Source organism: Paramisgurnus dabryanus, chromosome 15 (assembly GCF_030506205.2).
Source record: "Paramisgurnus dabryanus chromosome 15, PD_genome_1.1, whole genome shotgun sequence".
NCBI classification, from domain to species: Eukaryota; Metazoa; Chordata; class Actinopteri; order Cypriniformes; family Cobitidae; genus Paramisgurnus; species Paramisgurnus dabryanus.
The window spans coordinates 31,023,302-31,042,784 of record NC_133351.1 but is presented as its reverse complement, the minus strand read 5'-3'; the positions used below and the strand labels follow the sequence as shown (position 1 = coordinate 31,042,784).

At 36.7% G+C, this 19,483-nt stretch overlaps 1 protein-coding gene across 2 annotated transcripts in view; it reads left to right on the top strand.

Annotated features, from left to right (window-relative positions):
* epha3 (eph receptor A3) overlaps window positions 1-13,965 on the top strand; it is a 144,494-nt gene extending 130,529 nt beyond the window's left edge. The window contains exons 16-18 of one of the 2 annotated variants that reach the window (XM_065293082.2): window positions 1,675-1,827; window positions 6,151-6,242; window positions 9,912-13,965. In XM_065293082.2, the coding sequence (XP_065149154.1) occupies window positions 1,675-1,827; window positions 6,151-6,226 (229 nt within the window). In that variant the 3' untranslated portion in view covers window positions 6,227-6,242; window positions 9,912-13,965. The remainder of the gene's footprint in view (window positions 1-1,674; window positions 1,828-6,150; window positions 6,243-9,911) is intronic. The other variant, XM_065293080.2, reaches the window with a different exon arrangement.
* The last annotated feature ends 5,518 nt before the right edge of the window (window positions 13,966-19,483 follow it).

Here is a 19,483-nt window from a genome sequence, read left to right as displayed (position 1 = left end):
CAATCATAATATATATTTATATATCACATAATATATATTTTTATGTTATATTTAAGGTAAACAGACAGGCGCACCTCCAGAAATGCGTCCATTAACCTTTATCCGCATTGTAAACGCGCTGCTTGCGCATCCAGTGTCCAAGCACAATTAATGCGTGATCTAATGAACAACAGTTTGTTTTTAAAATATTTTAAGTGTAATGCACAGCCAACCCAGGTGACTTGCATGACCCACCTTTGCTCTGTGCAACGCATTTATTGGGAACCCCTAATATAAATTATCCTTTATTAAAGGAATAATGGATGCATTGGAGCAGTTTATGCATGATACTTTTGGACATGAAGTTGCGGGTTTTGCACGCGTTTGATATAAAATAAAATATACAAGGTTTATATTTAGTTGTTTGCAGTTTGAAATATTTTTACAAGATATTCCTAATAAATGTAACTATTTCTGAAATGTTTATTTAATAAAGAACAGCGCTATCTCATAACGCAGCGAAGTCTATTACATAAAGTGAATAATTGATTGTCGAGCAATCGATATCAACCTATTCAGCACCATCAACATGGACAGCACCTGGTAACGTTAACGTAAGAAAGAATCCCGCTAAGGTACAGTTCGGGAAACACGCCTAGAAAAGGTATACATGTAGTTAAGGTTTAACTTAAGAGTCTTCGTGGCGCGCTAAGAGACAACGTTATCGGGAAACGCAGCCCTGATCTATGCACTAAATGGCAGTGTCGTGGTTGGATAGTGCAGATTAAGGGGCAGTATTATCCCCTTCTGACATCACAAGGGGAGCCAAATTTCAATGACCTACTTTTTCACATGTTTGCAGAGAATGGTTTACCAAAACTAAGTTACTGGGTTGATCTTTTTCACATTTTCTAGGTTGATACGAGCTCTTGGGGAGCCAATCATAGCACTTAAACATAGAAAACGTCAGATTTTCATGATGCAGTATGTCCTCTTTATAAGATTTACATTTTTTACAATACACAAAGAAATACAAAACACTTTTAAAAAGACAACGATTCTGTTTATTTAATTAAGCAGTTAATTTTGTGTAGTTTTATCAAAGTTTGTATCGATTGTTTTGCCTTTTAACCAATAAACAATAGAAGCAAGCATCGGAACAACGGGAAGTCATCAAAACCGGAGATGTCTGTGTATTACAGTAAACATTCCTAAATGTATTGGTTTCATTCTGGGGAATGCTTACCATAACACAGATGGAGAGAATCAGGCCCACTTCTCTGCGGGTATTTCCTTATGAGGGATCTTGGAGACAGACTTGTGTATCTGATTTGCAAGCCTTTTGTGTTTGCCCTTTTCTGCATGCACCATTCAAAGCTTTTTCATGAGTGACATTTGTCATGTGATGAGAATTGCAGATGAACACATCTTCACATCTCTTCAGTCAACAAGTTCAAAAACAGTCAAGGAGTGCATGTGTGTTCTTGTTAAAAGTTTTTGTGAATCAGACCAACAAATAGTTTGTTTTCATTTTTTTTTTATTTTGTGATTGGATGAGCCATGTGTGTACACGTTAACAAACTAATAATTGCTGTTTCTTTGGCCACCAGTGGTGTTACATTACACAGTTCACTTTTTTAATATTCATAATACAGCCAATGTCACCTCCTCTTTTTATCGTTCATGTCTTCCCAGGCCTGTGAACCTGCTTTTGGACAACAGCACTGAATTCACTTCTTATCATACAATGGGTGATTGGCTGGAGAGTGCGAGAACGTTACCCTGTAAAGAAGCATTTAGTGGGGTCAGCTACAGCTCCTGTGATACACTGGCCAAAACCTCTGCAGAGTAAGATGATTCTCATATTCAAACATTTTAGTGTTGTATATACTGTATATTGGTTTTCAAAAAAGACAGGTGCTCCAAAATTACATAAAAATAACAAAAGTTTTATAAAAGTGGCTTATACTCTATGTGATAGACAAACCAGAATGTTAGTCATTGTTTAGTGAAAGTGTTGTGCTGTGGGTTAAATATGTATACATTTGGTAAGTAATGCATTGTTTATCTAAAGTACTTGCCTTGGACATCGTTCTATTGCAAGTGTTTGGCAGACAGTATTTAGGAGCAATTTTTAGTAGAGACAATACAGAATAGATTAGAGAATACTTAAATTTAGAATCTTAAAGGGACACTCCACTTTTTTTGAAAATATGCTCATTTTCTAGCTCCCCTAAAGTTAAACATTTGATTTTTACCATTTTGAAATCCATTCAGCTGATCTCCGGGTCTGTCAGTACCACTTTCAGCATAGCTTAGCATAATCCATTGAATCTGATTTGACCATTAGCATCGTGCTAAAAAAATTACCAAAGAGTTTCGATATTTAAAACTTGACTCTTCTGTAGTTACATCGTGTACTAAGATCGACAGAAAAATAAAAGTTGTGATTTTCTAGGCAGATATGGCTAAGAATTATACTCACATTCTGGCGTAATAATCAAGGACCTTGCTGGCGTAACATGGCTGCAGGCGGCACAATGATATTTAGGGCCCTATAAAATCCGTTTAATTTTTTCCCAAATTCCGTTTTATTTTTTCCCAAATTCAGTTTTCTCCGTTTTAATTTTTGCAAATTCCGTTTTATCCGTTTTAATTTTTGGCAATTATATTTTTTAACCTTTACTGTTATTTTAGTCATAAAAAGAGTGTGCCTTTAATGTTAATGATTAAAATGTAAATGCTTTTGACACATAAAAGTCATGTGAGACTTTTGCTCGGAACTAAGTGCTTAGCGTCGAATTTCTAAATTTTTTTGCTGACGAAAGCAGAGTCGTGGAGAGCCGCTTCACCATGGTTTCAGTGTTTTGGAGGGGGTCTGAAACGACGGGAGGGGGCGTGTCGCCCAGATTTACTTCCCCCAGTCTGCATTTCCCCAGACATACGTTCGTCTCCCACACAAAAACATAGTTTTATTCAAAATATGTAAAATTCAGCAAAATTCCACGTTAATACTAGATTCCGTGTTAATTTGCCAATTCCGCGATTCCGTCCTCGATTCCGTGATCGCGGAAATTATAGGGCCCTAGATATTACGCAGCAGCCAAAAATAGTCCCCTTGGTACCTTTTAATACCTGGGGACTATTTTTGAGTGCTGTGTAATATCTAGAGCTGGGGCCCGTTCTTCGTACGTCGCTAACTCAGTTAGCTGGATTCGATTGTTGATGATTTGGCATGATCTTGGATTATTTGGTTCTTCGAAGCTCATTCTAAACTTGCTGTCATAGCAACAGGTCCGTTAGCTCAAACCTGCTCGGGAGCAGGCTTATTTCATGTAAACACGATTAGTTTGTACCTTTTTAAGCGGATGTGATACGGAAAGTCTGACGCAGTCGCGTATTCTTTATTATACGAGCGCAATCTGCGTAAGATGCATGATTAATATAAAGAGCTTTTCAAATTCAACACGTAATAAAAAAAGAATATATTAATTAAATCTTTTAGCGATGTTATTTAAAAAATATATAATATAACAAATATATTTTTTCTGTACTTGTGCGACTTGTTTTTGTGTAACAGGTGTTTGATTATTATTCTTAAACGAATGACATGCTGATAACATTCATTTTAAATTTGTTTGAATTTTCCTTAATAAAAACAGCAATCAATCATACCCAGCACTAAAAGATTTTATGTACAATAAAGAATGTTACTCAGTGTGAAATAATTTTCATTTGAATAAACTAATCTCCTATTTTAGTTGTGTCTTTAGATTGTCAAGTAGCTGTCATGCATGAAAGGGTTTTCGTTTAGTAATTTCTATCTGTTCTATCTTTAAAACGTTGTCTACAAATATGTTACCCTGTCCCTGTTCTGTGACAAAAATGACCAAAATAACCAAATAAGTTTTTTGCACATATTTTCACATATCTTTATCTTCTTTACCACACTTTTCTGTGCAGACTCAGCAGATGCAGGACTTTCAGTTAACGTGGAATACTGCTAATATAGTCAGAAATCAGTTAAGAATAATGCAGTTGAAGTAAACTTATTTAACCACTTGCATATAGTTTCTCTAAAGGACTACCATCTGAGAGGATTTCTTTACTGTCATGTGCACATTATAAAATTTTAATGTAGAATAACATTACCATTCCCTTACTGCACATCATACTTTATTTACCACATTATTGGAAACTGCTAAAAGTGTTGGTGTATTATCTACAACTGCACAAAAGAGAGGAAAACACTATCTTATAATACACTACAATTAAAATTTTATTTATCAGGAATTAAATTGTTGCATTGGCTGTCGGTTTAAGAAAGAGCAACTGCTCCAGAGATTATCTGTACAATCAGCCAGTTTAGAGACATCACTCCTGCCAGCACATCACATGAAGATGGAGGGCCACCACCTGTGTTTTTTTATTCTGCTTTTTAAGTTGCTGTTACAAACAGACAAAATAGCATTTAACTGTTTTTAAAAGAGACTTAAAGTACTTTAGGAGCATCAAATTTTAATTACAATCATTAATTTCAATCTTTGACAAGCATAGCAAAGATATCAAGATTATATTTTTACAGAAAATTTTGAATTATTTATGGTGATTTATGTACTAAAGTAGCTTTAACTGGGTTTTTAAATTCAGTCACATAAAACGTTCACAACCTTCCATCAATAGCTCTCAGACTGCAGGGGTTAAAAATGGGCGTGTTCTTGGCCATTGTAACAACTGGCCAATCACAGCGTGGCTGATCAGTGTTTCTACTATCGATATGTATTGACTTTTCTTGCAGTGCACGAACGCGCAGTGATCTCAGATAATTCAATCCTGCCATAATAATCATCAACAGCAGTGGTGTTCAAAGAACCAAATAAGCGAGATTATAATTAGCCAGATCTAAACTTCTCGGATGTCTCATTTGATCTCGGATGTATTAAGCGACGTACGAAGAACGGGCCCCTGGGCATAGATTAATCTAGATTAATCTCATACAAAATAAAAGTAATTTTTTGCATAACATATGAGTTTGTGCTGTGTTTAATTATTATTATGTATATAAATAAATACACACACATTCATGTATGTATTTAAGAAACATTTCTATGTATATATTGTATATTTATATATTTATATTTATTTATTTATTTATATTTTTATATATTCTGAATTATATATAAATTAAAAAAACGACATTTAAATAAAAAATTTCTTAAATGTATATATATATCACAAACTCATAAATTATGCAAAAAAAATTACTTTGATTTTGTATGAAATTAATCTAGATCATTCAATGATTTATGCTAAACTATGCTAAAAGTGGTACCGTCAGACCCGGAGATCGACTGAACAGATTCCAAAACGGTAAAACTCAAATGTTTGACTGGTAAATAAGCCTATTTTCAAAAAAGTGGAGTGTCCCTTTACGTAGCTTTTTTGATACTAACCAAAAACAAGGACAAAGGTTTATATACACTAGGTTTCAGTAAATTAAGCTATGGTAAATCCTGTAAAGTTGTAGCTTTGTTATTAATCCCCAGTGGAGGTTGTCAAGTAATCCTCTGTTGTAGTTTGACAAATGCAAAGAAAAGCTTGGCCAAAAAAATAAACTGTTATGCTCCAGTAATCCTCGAGTTTGATTTGGAATCCGAAGGGTTGAAATGGGTACATTCATCTGGTTCAGCTCAATCAAACAAATTTCTAATAATAAAAACCCTGTTCTGTTTCTTCATGTGGATCTGTGTTTATGGGAAAGGCTTTGTAAATGTTGATAAGAAACCTTCCTCTGCCTGGTTAGCATCTCCCAAGACTCCTTATCCATTCAAATGATGAGGTATTTGACAATGTAAATAATTTGACATTCATAACTTCGGAATGATCAAAGGAACAGACTCGGAACAGTGATGATACTATGCTGTATGGTACCCACAGGACTAAACATCTAAACACTGAACAGTCCGTAATCAAGATTGCTTGTGGATTATGTTCAGATATCTGCATAAATAATTACGTGCACATAGCAGCCCTCACCCATGACCCATATTGAGTTATTTAAAATGCAGAATGTTTCCTCAGCACTTGCCTTTCTGTGGACATCAAAGATGTCCATAACTGATCAGAAACAGTCAGTATTACAGTTCATCTAAAGCTTTATTTTGCCTATAGAATCTGTATGACTGAAATCAGACCAGCAGCCACATGTCCTGAATGGGAGCCGTCCATGGGAATCACAACACTCTAATACTTGTAGATGGATGGTGGGTTTCGATCATAGTTGTTGTTTTTTGTTTTTGTTTTTTGGCTGCTTTCTAAAGCCCCCGCTTAAACTTTAGTGTTAAATTGTTGTTGCATATTACTGAAGTGTGTCTAACACTGCACTTGCCTGAGGTGTGCAGACTCTAACCTAAGTTGTACCATAACCTTGCTTGCACTAATACGCTAGAATGATGTTTTGGCATCCCTGCCGACTTTTTGTATTACCTGATCTGTCAAAATATGCTAAACAAATGTGATTGCCACTGATATGTGTAACCTGTTCTCATGGGAAAAAGGTCACTCTATGAATGTTTCTGGAAAACCCTGGAACTTTGTAAGACAAACCCCATATTTGTGATTGGCTAATGTTGTCTTGAATAGACACACTCTGTCCAGTCTTGTTTTATAGTCTAGTAGAATATTAAACCATAATGCTGCGTTTACACCAACCGCTGTAGAGGCGGCAAGCGCGAGTAATTTCAATGTTAAGTCAATGTGAAGACGCGTTGATGCACGTCTGGAGGTCCCGCGGCACGGATGAGGTGTGTAGTGTGGCGCGGTAGACGCGTTTCCGCCTCATTCGCGCGTCTAATTTGAACTTTGGCGGAATTTCGCACCGCGTTAACCAATCAGGAGCCTGCTTGCTGCTGTAGCCCCGCCCGGAGTCACTCATTCAGCTTGAAGGCTTGATATTGTCCGTGAGCAGTCACCCGAGCTATACGACACAAGTTCTTATTTCTATAGAGACAGGAATAAAAAGGACCTCGCTTGGAAGAGTGTCAGTGAGGACATTGGGTAACCTGGTAAGTTGTAAATACACATTTCACTTTTGAGTCATGTGACGTTTATCGACCCGCGCTGTTTAACGTTTAGAGTAAGATTACCAAATACAAACTGGTAACTCTCTTGATAAATGCACAATCAACATCAGTCATCTTGCAAACAGACAACGCATACCACTCGCCCCTCCCACAAGAAGCAGAGTTTGCCTCTGACGCGCAGTGTTGGTCAAGTTACTTGGAAATAGTAATTAGTTACTGATTACTGATTACTTCCCTAAGAAAGTAATCCCGTTACTTTACTGATTACTTATTTTCAAAAGTAATTAGTTACTTTACTAGTTACTTTACTAATTACTTTTCAAAAACATGATGCACGACCTGAATATGCTACAGTATGCAACAGGGCCCAGTTGCATAAAGCACCTTAAGTGTAATTTTCCCTTAAATTCACCCTTATGTTTCATTTAAACTTAAGGGTGTTGCAAAAAAAAAACCTTAAGCTTTTTCTGTTGCATCTCCATGGCAACAATAGTATTTTATAAATCTGGGTCGCTGTCGTGAAACATTTAACGATTACCCTTACCTAAGAGAACCATTTAAGGGATTATACTGTATGCAACACCCTTAAATTATTCTCTTACTGTAGGTAAGGGGAATTTACCCCTTAAGTGTCATACATAAGGGAAAAACTTAAGGTGCTTATTCTATTCTTTCTGCATATTCCATCATCTGAAATTGAATCAAATGAAACATTATCCGTTTTAACCTCTCGACGCGCACTAATTCGTGGGCTTGATTGCGTCGTTTTTTTCTAAGCCTGCAAACAATATCTATATAGCATACTGTCTACAAAGATTACTAATATTAATATCAACATTACTATACATCGTTTAAAAGGTCTACGGGTTTAGCATCATTGTATGGTGATTGTCTCTGTTTTGAGATACATGCTCTAGCATCAGAAATGTATTTTGTTACAGAAGTCCAGATGACTAGATGCAAAATATAAACGGGACTTCTTACCTTATAACGATCGCGAGTCGAATCCGGTCTGTTTCAGTTGTGTGAATAACCCATGAAATCAGTCTAATAAAATTCATCAAATGGCATTTTTTGTCCACAAATGCGTATAATCCATGAAATATAGTAGTCTGTTGTTTACATCAGATTTCGCGTGAACGTGAGATGGAGCCGCAGCGGTCACGTCAGCTTGTCCAATAATCCATGAAATACAGATATATAGTCTGTTGTTTTACATCAGATTTCGCGTGAACGTGTATGAGATGGAGCCGCAGCGGTCATGTCAGCTGGGGGTTCAGGGATTTTTTCAGTAAGTTTCACATTGCTGTGCCGGCTTGCTAGGTGTTTGCTTAGATCTGAGGTGGAATTTTTCGCTGTGGATAAAAGTTTTATTCCCACGCAGAGTGTACAGCGGACGCTGATGTTTTTGTCACCTTTAACTGGGTTAAACTCAAAGTAATGTCGGTACTTCCAAGCATTAAACGCTGCATAGTCTTGTTCTCTTCCGCGCTCCATGTTGTCTTCTCACCTTCAACAATACACTGACTGACGGCGCGGCGCTCATACGTCATTGTCACTCGACTCGCGTCACGACACGAGAGAGTCTCACGAAACAAAATCAAGATTTAAAAATAACGCAGTAACGCAGTCTGCTAACGGGGAAGTAACAGTAATCTAATTACTCGTTTTGCAATTGTAACTTCTAACGCGTTACTGCCCATCACTGCTGACGCGCGTCAAATGCTTGCTTTTTCTGCGAGTCTACTTCGCTCTTCACGCGCGAATGCATTCAAACGCCCCATTCAGACAGCCAACGACCAGCAGTAGCAGAGCGACGCGATCAAATTCATTTCAATGGAAACAAGGGGACTTTCGGCGACACGAGCGAAAGAGACCGTTGGCAACCGTATGGGCGTGTCCAGCAACCCGAGAAAGTTAAGAAAAGTTTAACTTTATGCAAATGTCGAGCGAATTTCGGGAGCGACTACCAATGAGAACAAAGCAGTGGAGTTCACGTCATCCTTCTCTCGTCGGTTATTGGCGTGGATGGTACTCATTTGTTTATGACAAGCAGATTTAGAAACGCCTCATTGAAAGAGTAACTGGATAACGTCGCTGGCTGTCTAAATGAGGGGAAACTGTTCAAGCGGCAAACTAGGTGCGGTAGACGCGATTTTGACGCCTGAAATGAGGTTGGTGTAAACGCAGCATAAGAGTCAAAGATGTTAGAAGAGCAAAGAATGGCCATCTCCATGTTAATGCTTATGGTTTTGAACTGAGATGTTCATGAAAGATACAATACATGATTTTAGCCCCACTATTGTGGTCATTTTAGTGACTTTCAGAAACTCCAGCAACCCGTGGCACCTGTGGGCATTATGCATCAGCATACTCTATGTAGATACAAGTTTTTCCCATGAGGCCAGGTAGGATATGTGAGCATGGGATGAACTCATCCATATGGAAAGTCTGGAGAGTCTATTCATGATCGTAAATAATGCAAGCTTCTGTCAGCTGTTGCATGGATCTCATTAAATGAAATATGTCATCTTTTTCCCTGCGGTGTGACTCTGACTGTGCTGTTTCCTCCCTATTACAGTAGAAATAACCAACTTAATAGACCTACTCGACTACCTACTTCTATTCCTCATCACAGGAAGCTGTAAATCAGCTTTTTGCGTTATAACACAATGTCTGTCGTGAGCTTCTTGTATGTCTTTGGTCCTCCTGGAATACTCTCTCCTGCATGACTGACACATGAAGACTGAGACAGAAAAGTGCTGTGAGCTTGTCCTTAACATCACCATATGTCAAACTGCGAGTGCTGTGTTACTCATCATGCCTCTCTGTCTCTATTCTGACACTCAGGGACTTCAGGAAAGTTGGTGTGACGATCGTTGGACCTCAAAAGAACATTGTGAGCAGCCTAACAACACTTGAAACCCACAAAAAGAACGCTCCAGTTCCTGTTTAAAGAAATGGGAGAGATACTTATATGAGATTGATGCTGCTTTGGCTTTAATGGACAGGAAATAGATTCAGGAAAAGAGGAAGGGGAATGTTTGAAGATGTGGACAGCAGAACAACCTTCCAGGAGAATGATCATTTCTTCCTCTGCGTACAAGGTGCAAAACGACAAGCATGTCCCCCAGTTAATGACATGTTGCCTTATCCTGAGACATAAAATGGACAGTGGGCCTTGTGTTTAGGAATCTATGATCCTGTCCGATCTCCATGCTCCAGTAGTAGGTGGAAGCCGGTCTGATCCAAATGGATTTAACAAAGAATGCTTCTTAACGTGTCAATGGAGCATCAAAATGCCTTTAGGACAAACTTTGTAAAATAATCAGTCTTCCTTTTGGAAGGTAGCACTTCAGAGGCAATAGCTTGAGCCCTAGAGTATTAGCAGTGTCGGGGCAAATGAAGAAAAGCATATAAATACTAATAAGAGCCTGCAGAATTCTCTAAGGATTTTCAGACTGCACTTGAGTTGGACGTCTCCGGGTGGACGTTTCACACTTCTAATTTAGAAGCGGGGTTAGCACCGCATTTTACCTGGGTTAATAAAACCCTACTCTGAAGCAGGGTTAGCACCGCTTTTGCTGGGGTAACCCCGCAATGCGGTGCCAAACATGTGCAGTATGAAATAAACATTCTAACCAGAATATTACTACCAGATGCTTGCACTAAAGAAAATGCTGGGTTATTTTCAACTCGGCATTGGGTCAAAAGGTTAATTTAACCTATGCTGGGATGTTTTAACCCATTGTTGGGTCAAATATAAAAATTTTCTATACAAGTTAATTTAAAGTGCACCTATTTTATTGCTAAAAAACAACTTATTTTGTGTATTTGGTATAGTACAATGTGTTTGCATGGTTTATGGTTAAAAACACATTATTTTCAACATTCAACATTTTTGTAGCTCCAGATTTCACCCTCTTCCTGAAATGCACGGATTTGAAAAGCACTGTGTCCCTGATTGGCCAGCTAATCTTTACATTGTGATTGGCCTGAATACCTCTGACGTCAGCCGGAAATGTGACGCTTCTTACCATGTTTGAAAGATTCGGACACAATGCAATGCTATGGAGTTAACTCTTTCACCGCCAGCGTTTTAAAAAAAAAGTTGCCAGCCAGCGCCAGCGTTTTTCATGATTTTCACAAAAGTTTAATGTCTTCCAGAAAATGTTCTTCTTCAAATACATAAACATACAATATACCAAATGAAAGAACAGACCCTCTGCTTTCAAACAAAAAAATGTTTCATCCTACCTTCAGTGGTTCTTTTGTAATCAGCTTTTGAATATGGGTAGGTTTCTGCAAAAACACCACATTTTGAGCAAAAAGCAGAGATAATTCCATTTTTGTGACGGATTTTTCATAGAGATCCCATTCAGAGCGATCTTTAAAACAGACACGGACATGCAGCAGCTTGCCATAGGGCAATACTTCCGGGTTTAAAAAGTTGCGGAAGTGGATAAAGTTACCTAGTGGATAATAGCGGTATTGCGGAAAGACGGAAAAACTCGTCATTGGTGGGGAAGTGTTTTCTCTTGATTGACGAGATATCATGTCAATGGCGGGGAAAGAGTTAATTTACAGGCTGTGAGTCTAAAGCGGGAGGAATTATGATAATGTCGGTCTTGTCTATGTCAGCAATGTCAGGAAGTAAACTGTACCTTTTGCATATCGTGAACGTACTAATACACACTTACACACCAAAGGAAATGTAAAATCGTGAATCAGACAATAGGTGCCCTTTAATTTAACCCAAATTTGTCCCTTTTTGACCCAAGCTGGGATAAAAATAACCCAGCATTTTTTTTTAAGTATAGCAACAGATACTAAAAAACTGAACAGTGCATACCTCATATCATGTGTCAGTGTTTGAGGGAATAGCAAAAAAATTATGTGACTGAAACAGTGACAGAAATCAGCTGAATTGTACTATAAAACGGTCTCAGGAGGGATGTCCCGAGTATAACTTCAGTTATATAAAGTGATCACACACTGTATTCATCCAATCATGACTGTTGACACCTAAAATATGCAAATTAGAATGTTGATCAAGGGTATATATAGTTCATATACTGTGTGAAACATCAGATTATGAATACCCCTGGTTATCTCTTAACCCATGGTAAAGAACTGTATGAACAGTGTGAAATATGAATCGGATAATCTGGGCTACTGTGGGGTTTAGAATAACCTAAGGGTCAACTATTTTAAGTGTGAAATGCCCTTCTGAGGAAGAGCAGGAGAATTTATTTTTGTGGACGTACAGCTGATTACTGTTAAAGCAATCTGGCAATGCTTCAATACAGAGAGACATTCTCTAGAATCAGGGACAGGAAGATACTGTAGGTAATCCCTATTTAAAAGTTTTTTTTAAATGCATCCCATAACATATGTTTGTTTGTTTGTACCATTGTGTTTAAATAATATATAAATCCATTATCAAAGAAAACACCAATCATTTGAAAGAATGTTTACTACAATCTGTAGCTCTCAGTATCATAATGTATTGAACATAGTGGTAGCATCACATTATTATAATACACTTCACTTGGATTAGCAGCGGTGTGCTGATCTCTGAAATAAAGTCTCACATACGGCAAATAGCATTGAAGGACATGGACTATGATCTAAAATGAAATACTGCACCAATGAATTATGCAATGATAAACCTTTAAAATGGTGTTCAATTATTGTCACATCTTCTCACTGCGTTTGTCTTGTGCACTGCAGAAACTTTAATTTACGTCTAATTTGATGTTTGTTTGACATTTAGAAAATGGCAAATTTACTTGAGAAGAAAAGTTGTAACTTTTTATTTTTTCTTACCCCATTTGCCCCTTTTCTATACTAAATTTGATAAGGTTTTTGCAATGTGACATCATCATCCAAGTGGCATTGCAGTTACGACCTTGGAAATGATCTTTTTTTGTATTTTTAATCTGTGTGCACAAATAATGAGTCAAAAATCATGGCTAATTATTTCAGACTCATTCTGAAACTCAAATAGAAATAATTAAATTAAGCAGATTGGATACAATATATTATTCAGTGAAACTGCACATGTTAGGAAATGTCATCTGGTGTCCCATGTAGGAAATATGCATACTGCAGAAAGAGTTTAGTATGCTAGTATGCAGTTTCAAACATTGCTATATTCTCTGTCATTTCAGGCGGTCCATTTTAAGATCAAAGCATACTATGTGGTGTGGAGGGTCAGTTGATTTAATATCATGGTAGATATTCAGGGCACACACCCATCATTACTCAAAAAGCTGTAGATCATTTATTTATATAGGACTGATTATTGTTACTCAATTATTACACTACGCAACATTAGCGAATTACTCCATAGTCCACTTCCACTTAACCCGCCTGTAAATGTTGCTTTTCCCCTGCTGTTAACATGTACATACTGTATGTGCACCAAGGTACGGTGAAAGCAATGCTCTTTAAAGGTACTATCATTTACTTGGCCATCCCTTTGTACAAATGTCTGTATGTATGTATAAAAGAATGAACAAAATATTTGTGCAACTTTTATGAACCTCTCCTTTGTATTATATTTTGTTATTTTGTATTATATTTGTTTTACATAAAGCAATTATAATAACTTATTTATTTCCTAACAGACCATACGCAGTGCAGATGTTTTTTTTTTCTAGTGTTTAGTAAGTTATGACATGGTTATGTTCCAACCTTATCAGTGTTTTTTTTTTTTTCTAAATATGGTGTTTTGAAGAGCAATACAGTTTTGCGCCCTGTTTGTCTTGTTTAGACTGATGTGTGTGTATGTGTATGAGTGTGTAGAAGCCTTGTCTACTAATATAAAATGATTTGTAGTGGAAACATTTATATTTTTATAATAAACATTCTCAAAATATTTTCTAAAGAATGAATGCTATAAAAACAATGTCTCACTTTGTTTTTTTGTGTGCACCCACATACATCTTCTCTGATTTAATTATTCTAAGGTAAAAACAAATGCATAACCACACAAACACTGGCCTTAATAAACCCCTTTGTATTCAGTTAAATTTAAATTAATTTATTTTTGCAATTTTGCATTGCTTCAAGCAAAAAAGCTCTATGGAAATGCTTCATAAAACAAACAGGAGTGACAAAAAATAAATTATATATGGAATACAAGGTATTTCCTTATTTTAATACACACTACAATTCAAAGGTTTAGGGTTACTTAACTGAAATGATTGTAAAAAACTTAAAGGCATGTGCCTAAATGTTATAAAAATATAATTCTGTCAACATATTTTCTTCATTACAATTTTTTTTTTCTTTTAAAATTGATTACTCAAATTGTAAAATGAAGATAAAGCAGAAATCAAGAGCTTTGGGAACTCTTTCAATACTATTCAAATGTAAGGTTTTTAATGATTTTTTTATTTTTGGCCTGTTTGTGACATCACAAGGTTTTATGTCAAATGGCATAACCCCAAGTAAACTCCATATGTGACCTGTGCTGGCAAAATGAGTTGGAATGAGCAAATTTTCAAAAATTATTTTGACATTCTCTATTTAAAAAAAAAACAAATCTTAACTATGTATGAAAATCGTTTTTTGAGGGTTCAAAAGCAAAATCACAGCAACCATATCTCAAAATCACTGGTTAAACTAATAGATTTAGCACACAAAGTCAAAACCAATATTTATAGGAAAAATATATGTTCAACTTTTTTCTTCTTTTATTGTGTGATTGACATTGAGACAGACAGCTTTAAGATAAGTTTTACATCAGATATTTTTCCCCAACATTGAACTAAACATTCACTTAAGACATAACAGATTAAAGGTCCTACCTACCTTTTTTTAATGAAAACCTCAATTTCAGCCAAAGTCGACATTTATACTTTCTTTTGCCTCTAGCTCAAAATTAGACGGTGCTCATTCTGACTCATTTTACCAGCATGGGTCACATATTAATTTAAATACATTTTAAATATATAATTCTGACAGAAACGCAGATTACTTTTTTAGAACCTGAAACATGCATTTGATTATTTATTTTTTAATGATTTTATCTTTTCATTATTTTATTATCCCTTTTTATCATTGACTTTAAGATGTCTGTGGTAGGTGGTGCTTCAGCATGTGTTTATTCTCGGGCCATGGACTACAGAGCTGCCCTTAATAAATCTATTAGCCACCCACTGTAGAGTGCATGTGGCCAGACCTTTAAGTGCAGAGCATCATCTTAAGAGAAGCCAATTTTATGTTCCCTAGGCCCACATACTGTATAATAGCGTGTTTCATTCTTATCTAAGCTTAGCAGAATCTGTGACCCAGATCCAACCGCCTGCAAGCTCTATGCTTAACACCTGGCATTCTAACACCTGACTGTTGGGAGATGTATCGCCCAAAACAGGACCCGGTGTTAATGTTCACACTTTTATTATTGCAAGCTCTTTATCAACACCTTAAATGTATTTATGCTTAGCAGCATGGCTAAACATTTAGCTAGAATCAAGTGTACTTCTCTTATACCAGTTGCAAAGTGTTTTTTGTTTTTTAACATAACTCTTATTTTGTTATTTATGCTTAAAAGAAGAAGAGCAGTGGTGGCTGGTGACTTCTTTTTCGGGGGGTGCACAATGCAAAGCTCGTCACAACATCTCGCATCTGAAACTAGCCCGCCTGAACATTTGTGAAAACCTCAATTGGTAAAACTGTCTTGTTCAGGCAGGCATTTTAAAATTTTCCTTAGGACTTGTTTTCATTTTAATTAGTTTAATATGGTCTCTGTAGCACTTTGAGATTCTTTTATGAAAAGTGCTTTATAAATAAAATGTATTATTATTATGTATGTAATAAAAAAAAAAAACTTTTAAAAGTTTCACGTGAGCACCTGAAACTAAATTTTCAATTTTTTTTCTCCAATGTCACCTTAGGGGCTCCGTAGTAGTACCTATTGATTTCACAGTATTTGTTTTTCCAACTATGGAAGTCAATGAGTACCATCAACTGTGTGATGGTCAAAATGAAGAAACAGAAGAAAGAAACTCACAAATTAAGAACAAAGTGAGGGTGAGTAAGTGATGACAGAATTTTCATTTTTGGGTCCCTTCAGGTAGCAATAATCACAATGTGGGGTGGCTAAGAATTCAGCTGAGACAAACAGACCAGAGGAAATCCCCCGCATCCTCAGAGCAAACTGCACCCTGATAGTAACAAAGAAAGACAGTATTTAATTTGTAAGCTCCGACAGCCATCAAAGTTCACAAATAATCTTACCACTGTTTCTTTCCAAACAACTGGCAAAATCATCACCAAGATTTTTGGAGCGCACTGTATCCACTGACAGCCACAAAGAACGGATTTAATTAGAGGATGTCATTTTTGCCATCCATCAGCAGTAAAGCGAAGTTAGCTGTAGCTTTTAGTGTTTCATTTAAAAAATCCTCCGCTTTCCTTCACTTTCCATTAACATAACAGAAACTCAATAGCTGTTTTGGCAGAATGCAGGCCTGTTTGAACAAGGCCGGCATTGTTTTGACTACAATGTTTCTGAGAGTAGGCATGTGGCGAAAATATTAAACTAATTAAAACACCAGAATGGTGTGATCTGGAGACAAACAACTTGAAATGCATATTAAAAAATACAGAAATTATTTTAAAGCTTAATATAAACATTTGGGAACAGATGAAGATGAATTAAATAAATGACAAAGAAATTAGAAAACTAAAGTGGCAGGAGCACACATACACAAAGATCAGGTACAATCATGGGTTATTGAAATGTATATGTTGATTTTACAGATGTATGCTAAAGGTTCATTAAATGTTGTTTTTCCACTGTGTAGCAGCTCCTAACTCATTTAATTTGCAAGGCTTCTGTTCAAGTTATAAAGAGTTTAAACTTACTCCAATAATACATATCATATTCTTACATGTGTAGTTACGGTAGGCTTACGTATTTGATTAATAGTGTGATTTTAATGTAACCTATCTTTAGAAATCCAAAGCAGTCAAACAGTGCTGTGACCGAGATAAATAATGAAAGCTTTCCTCTACCTAGACAGTTTGACATGGACCAGATGTGCCTGATGTTCACAGGAAGAGCGGGGGAGATCTGGCCATTGCTCCTTGGTTCAAAAGCAATGAATTTTTTATGTGGGATGCTGCTCAATTTGTTCAGCAGGTGATCGAATGCAGCTCGTACTCAAGTGGGCTGATAATAATAAAATGAAATGTAAAGCATAGGGATTTAGGCACTGTCTAGCTTTCCAAATAGTGCCACAATCGCCCATACTGTATTGCAATCTCATTGATTTTGGACAATCCAGTTAAATACTTTTGGATCTATACAGCACCAATGAGTGAGAGAGTGATTTTCACTCTTTCGTAAAGATATCATTAGCATAATTCATTCGCAGCTAGGGTAATGATTGGGCTGTAGATTAGCCAAAGGGATTGAAAGTATACCGGCACAGAGCCAGTGGCTGCCTGCTTTGCAAACTTGCTGCAACGACTTGAACTTGAAGCGGGTAGCACCAGTTGTGGGACATGCTGGAAGACCAGTCGAGCTGATGCACTTTAAATAATTTAGAGTCTTTGATTGCCTGTGCAGGAAAACCAGGTAGCTGGGCATTACAGTAGTCCAGTTCAGAAATGTTCAAGGCCTTGACAAGGAGTTACTCCTCTTCCTGATTTAGATAAGGCCTTATTTGATATATGCCTGCCTGGTGAAGATTTTCTTTCTTTATCATTTGATCGTCATTTAAGCGAATTATTGCTGCCATTATCATTTTATCATTATCAGAAAATATAAAAGTACAAGTACAAAATTAATTTTTTAAGGTCATATCTTTTAAACACAATTAAATATATATTTTCTCACAACATTGTGTCTCTAATAGTGCTGAAACTTTGTAAGTTGAAATAACATTGTACTGTATAGTACAGTACTTCTTATGGTAAAGGGATAGTTCACCCAAAAAAATGAAAATTGTGTCATCATGTACTCATCTACATGTTTTTTTAAACCTTAATGAGTTGCATTGTTTTGCTGAATACCAAAGAGATATTTTGATAAATGATGGTAGGAACACAGTTGACTGTACCCACTGACTTCCATAGTATGAAAAACAAATACTATGGAACAATTTTAAAAAAAATTGGTGAACTATCCCTTTACCATAAGACGTACTGTACTATACAATGTTATTTCATCTTACAAAGTGTTTTACAAAATAAAGAAACTCATTCAGGTTTACAAAAAAACATGACATAATTTTATTTTTTTGGATGAACAATCATTTTAATGCTTTCTTATATCAGTGCTGTTTTTCTCACTTGTGTAAGCCATTTTGGATAAATATTGAAATGGTAATTAAAGCTAATTAAGTTGACATCTTAAAGGAAAACACCACATTTTTTCAATATTTGACTATGTTCTTACCTTAACTTAGATGAATGAATACATACCTATTTTTTTTTTAAATGCGTGCACTTAATCTTTGTACAGCGTGTCGTGAATGTGTTTGCATTTAGCCTAGCCCCATTCATTCCTTAGGATCCAAACAGGGATGAATTTAGAAGCCACCAAACACTTCTATGTTCTACCTTTCTAAAGACTGTTACACGAGTAAGTATTATGGCACAAAATAAAATGTAGCAATCTTTTTAAGCAGATAAAAATGAGAAAATGGAAAAACATGGAAGTGTTTGGTGGCTTCAGTTCTAAATTCATCCCTGTTTGGATCCTAAGGAGCTGGACACACCAAAACTTTTAAACGCGGCTGAAAACGCCTTGAGGACGCAGAATGCCAGCTGTTTTTCAGCTGAGTGCCAGCTTTCTTCAGCTGAGCGCTTTGGTAGCTGTGATACTTCAGCTGCGAGCCGGTTGGTTGCTGTGGTAATGTCCCGCCCCTCCTCCACTGTGATTGGGCGGCCCTGTGTGAACTGACATTGACGAGCGGAGCTTTTCTGCCAAAGTTGACTCTCAGCGCCGAGCGCGGAAAAACCGCCGAGCGCCGGTTTTCAGCGCGGAAAAAACCCGCTAGCTGCTGGCTTATTTGAAAAACGGCAAGCTTCCATTGGAAACAATTGAAAACATGCGCCGGCCGCGGGCGTAAAAGTTTTGGTGTACACAAAATGAATGGGGCTAGGCTAAATGTAGAGGCATCATGCCCATTCAAACCGAGGGGGGCACATGGATTTTGCATGCAATCTTATAATCAAAGAAGCGTTCATTAATCTGTTATTTGACTTTTAATATGTTTAATACGCACAATATTATCAATTCTGTGCTGCATCCTTGTCACTTATCTTAGATTTTTGCTGTTTTGATAGTGTTTTGATTGTGTTACATTACTACGTTGGCGGCAGGCGCTGCAGTCAGCGCAGTCGCAGACGTCATCAGCGTCTGAGCGCGCTCACGAGCTCTTTGCTGGTGCTGCTTCATT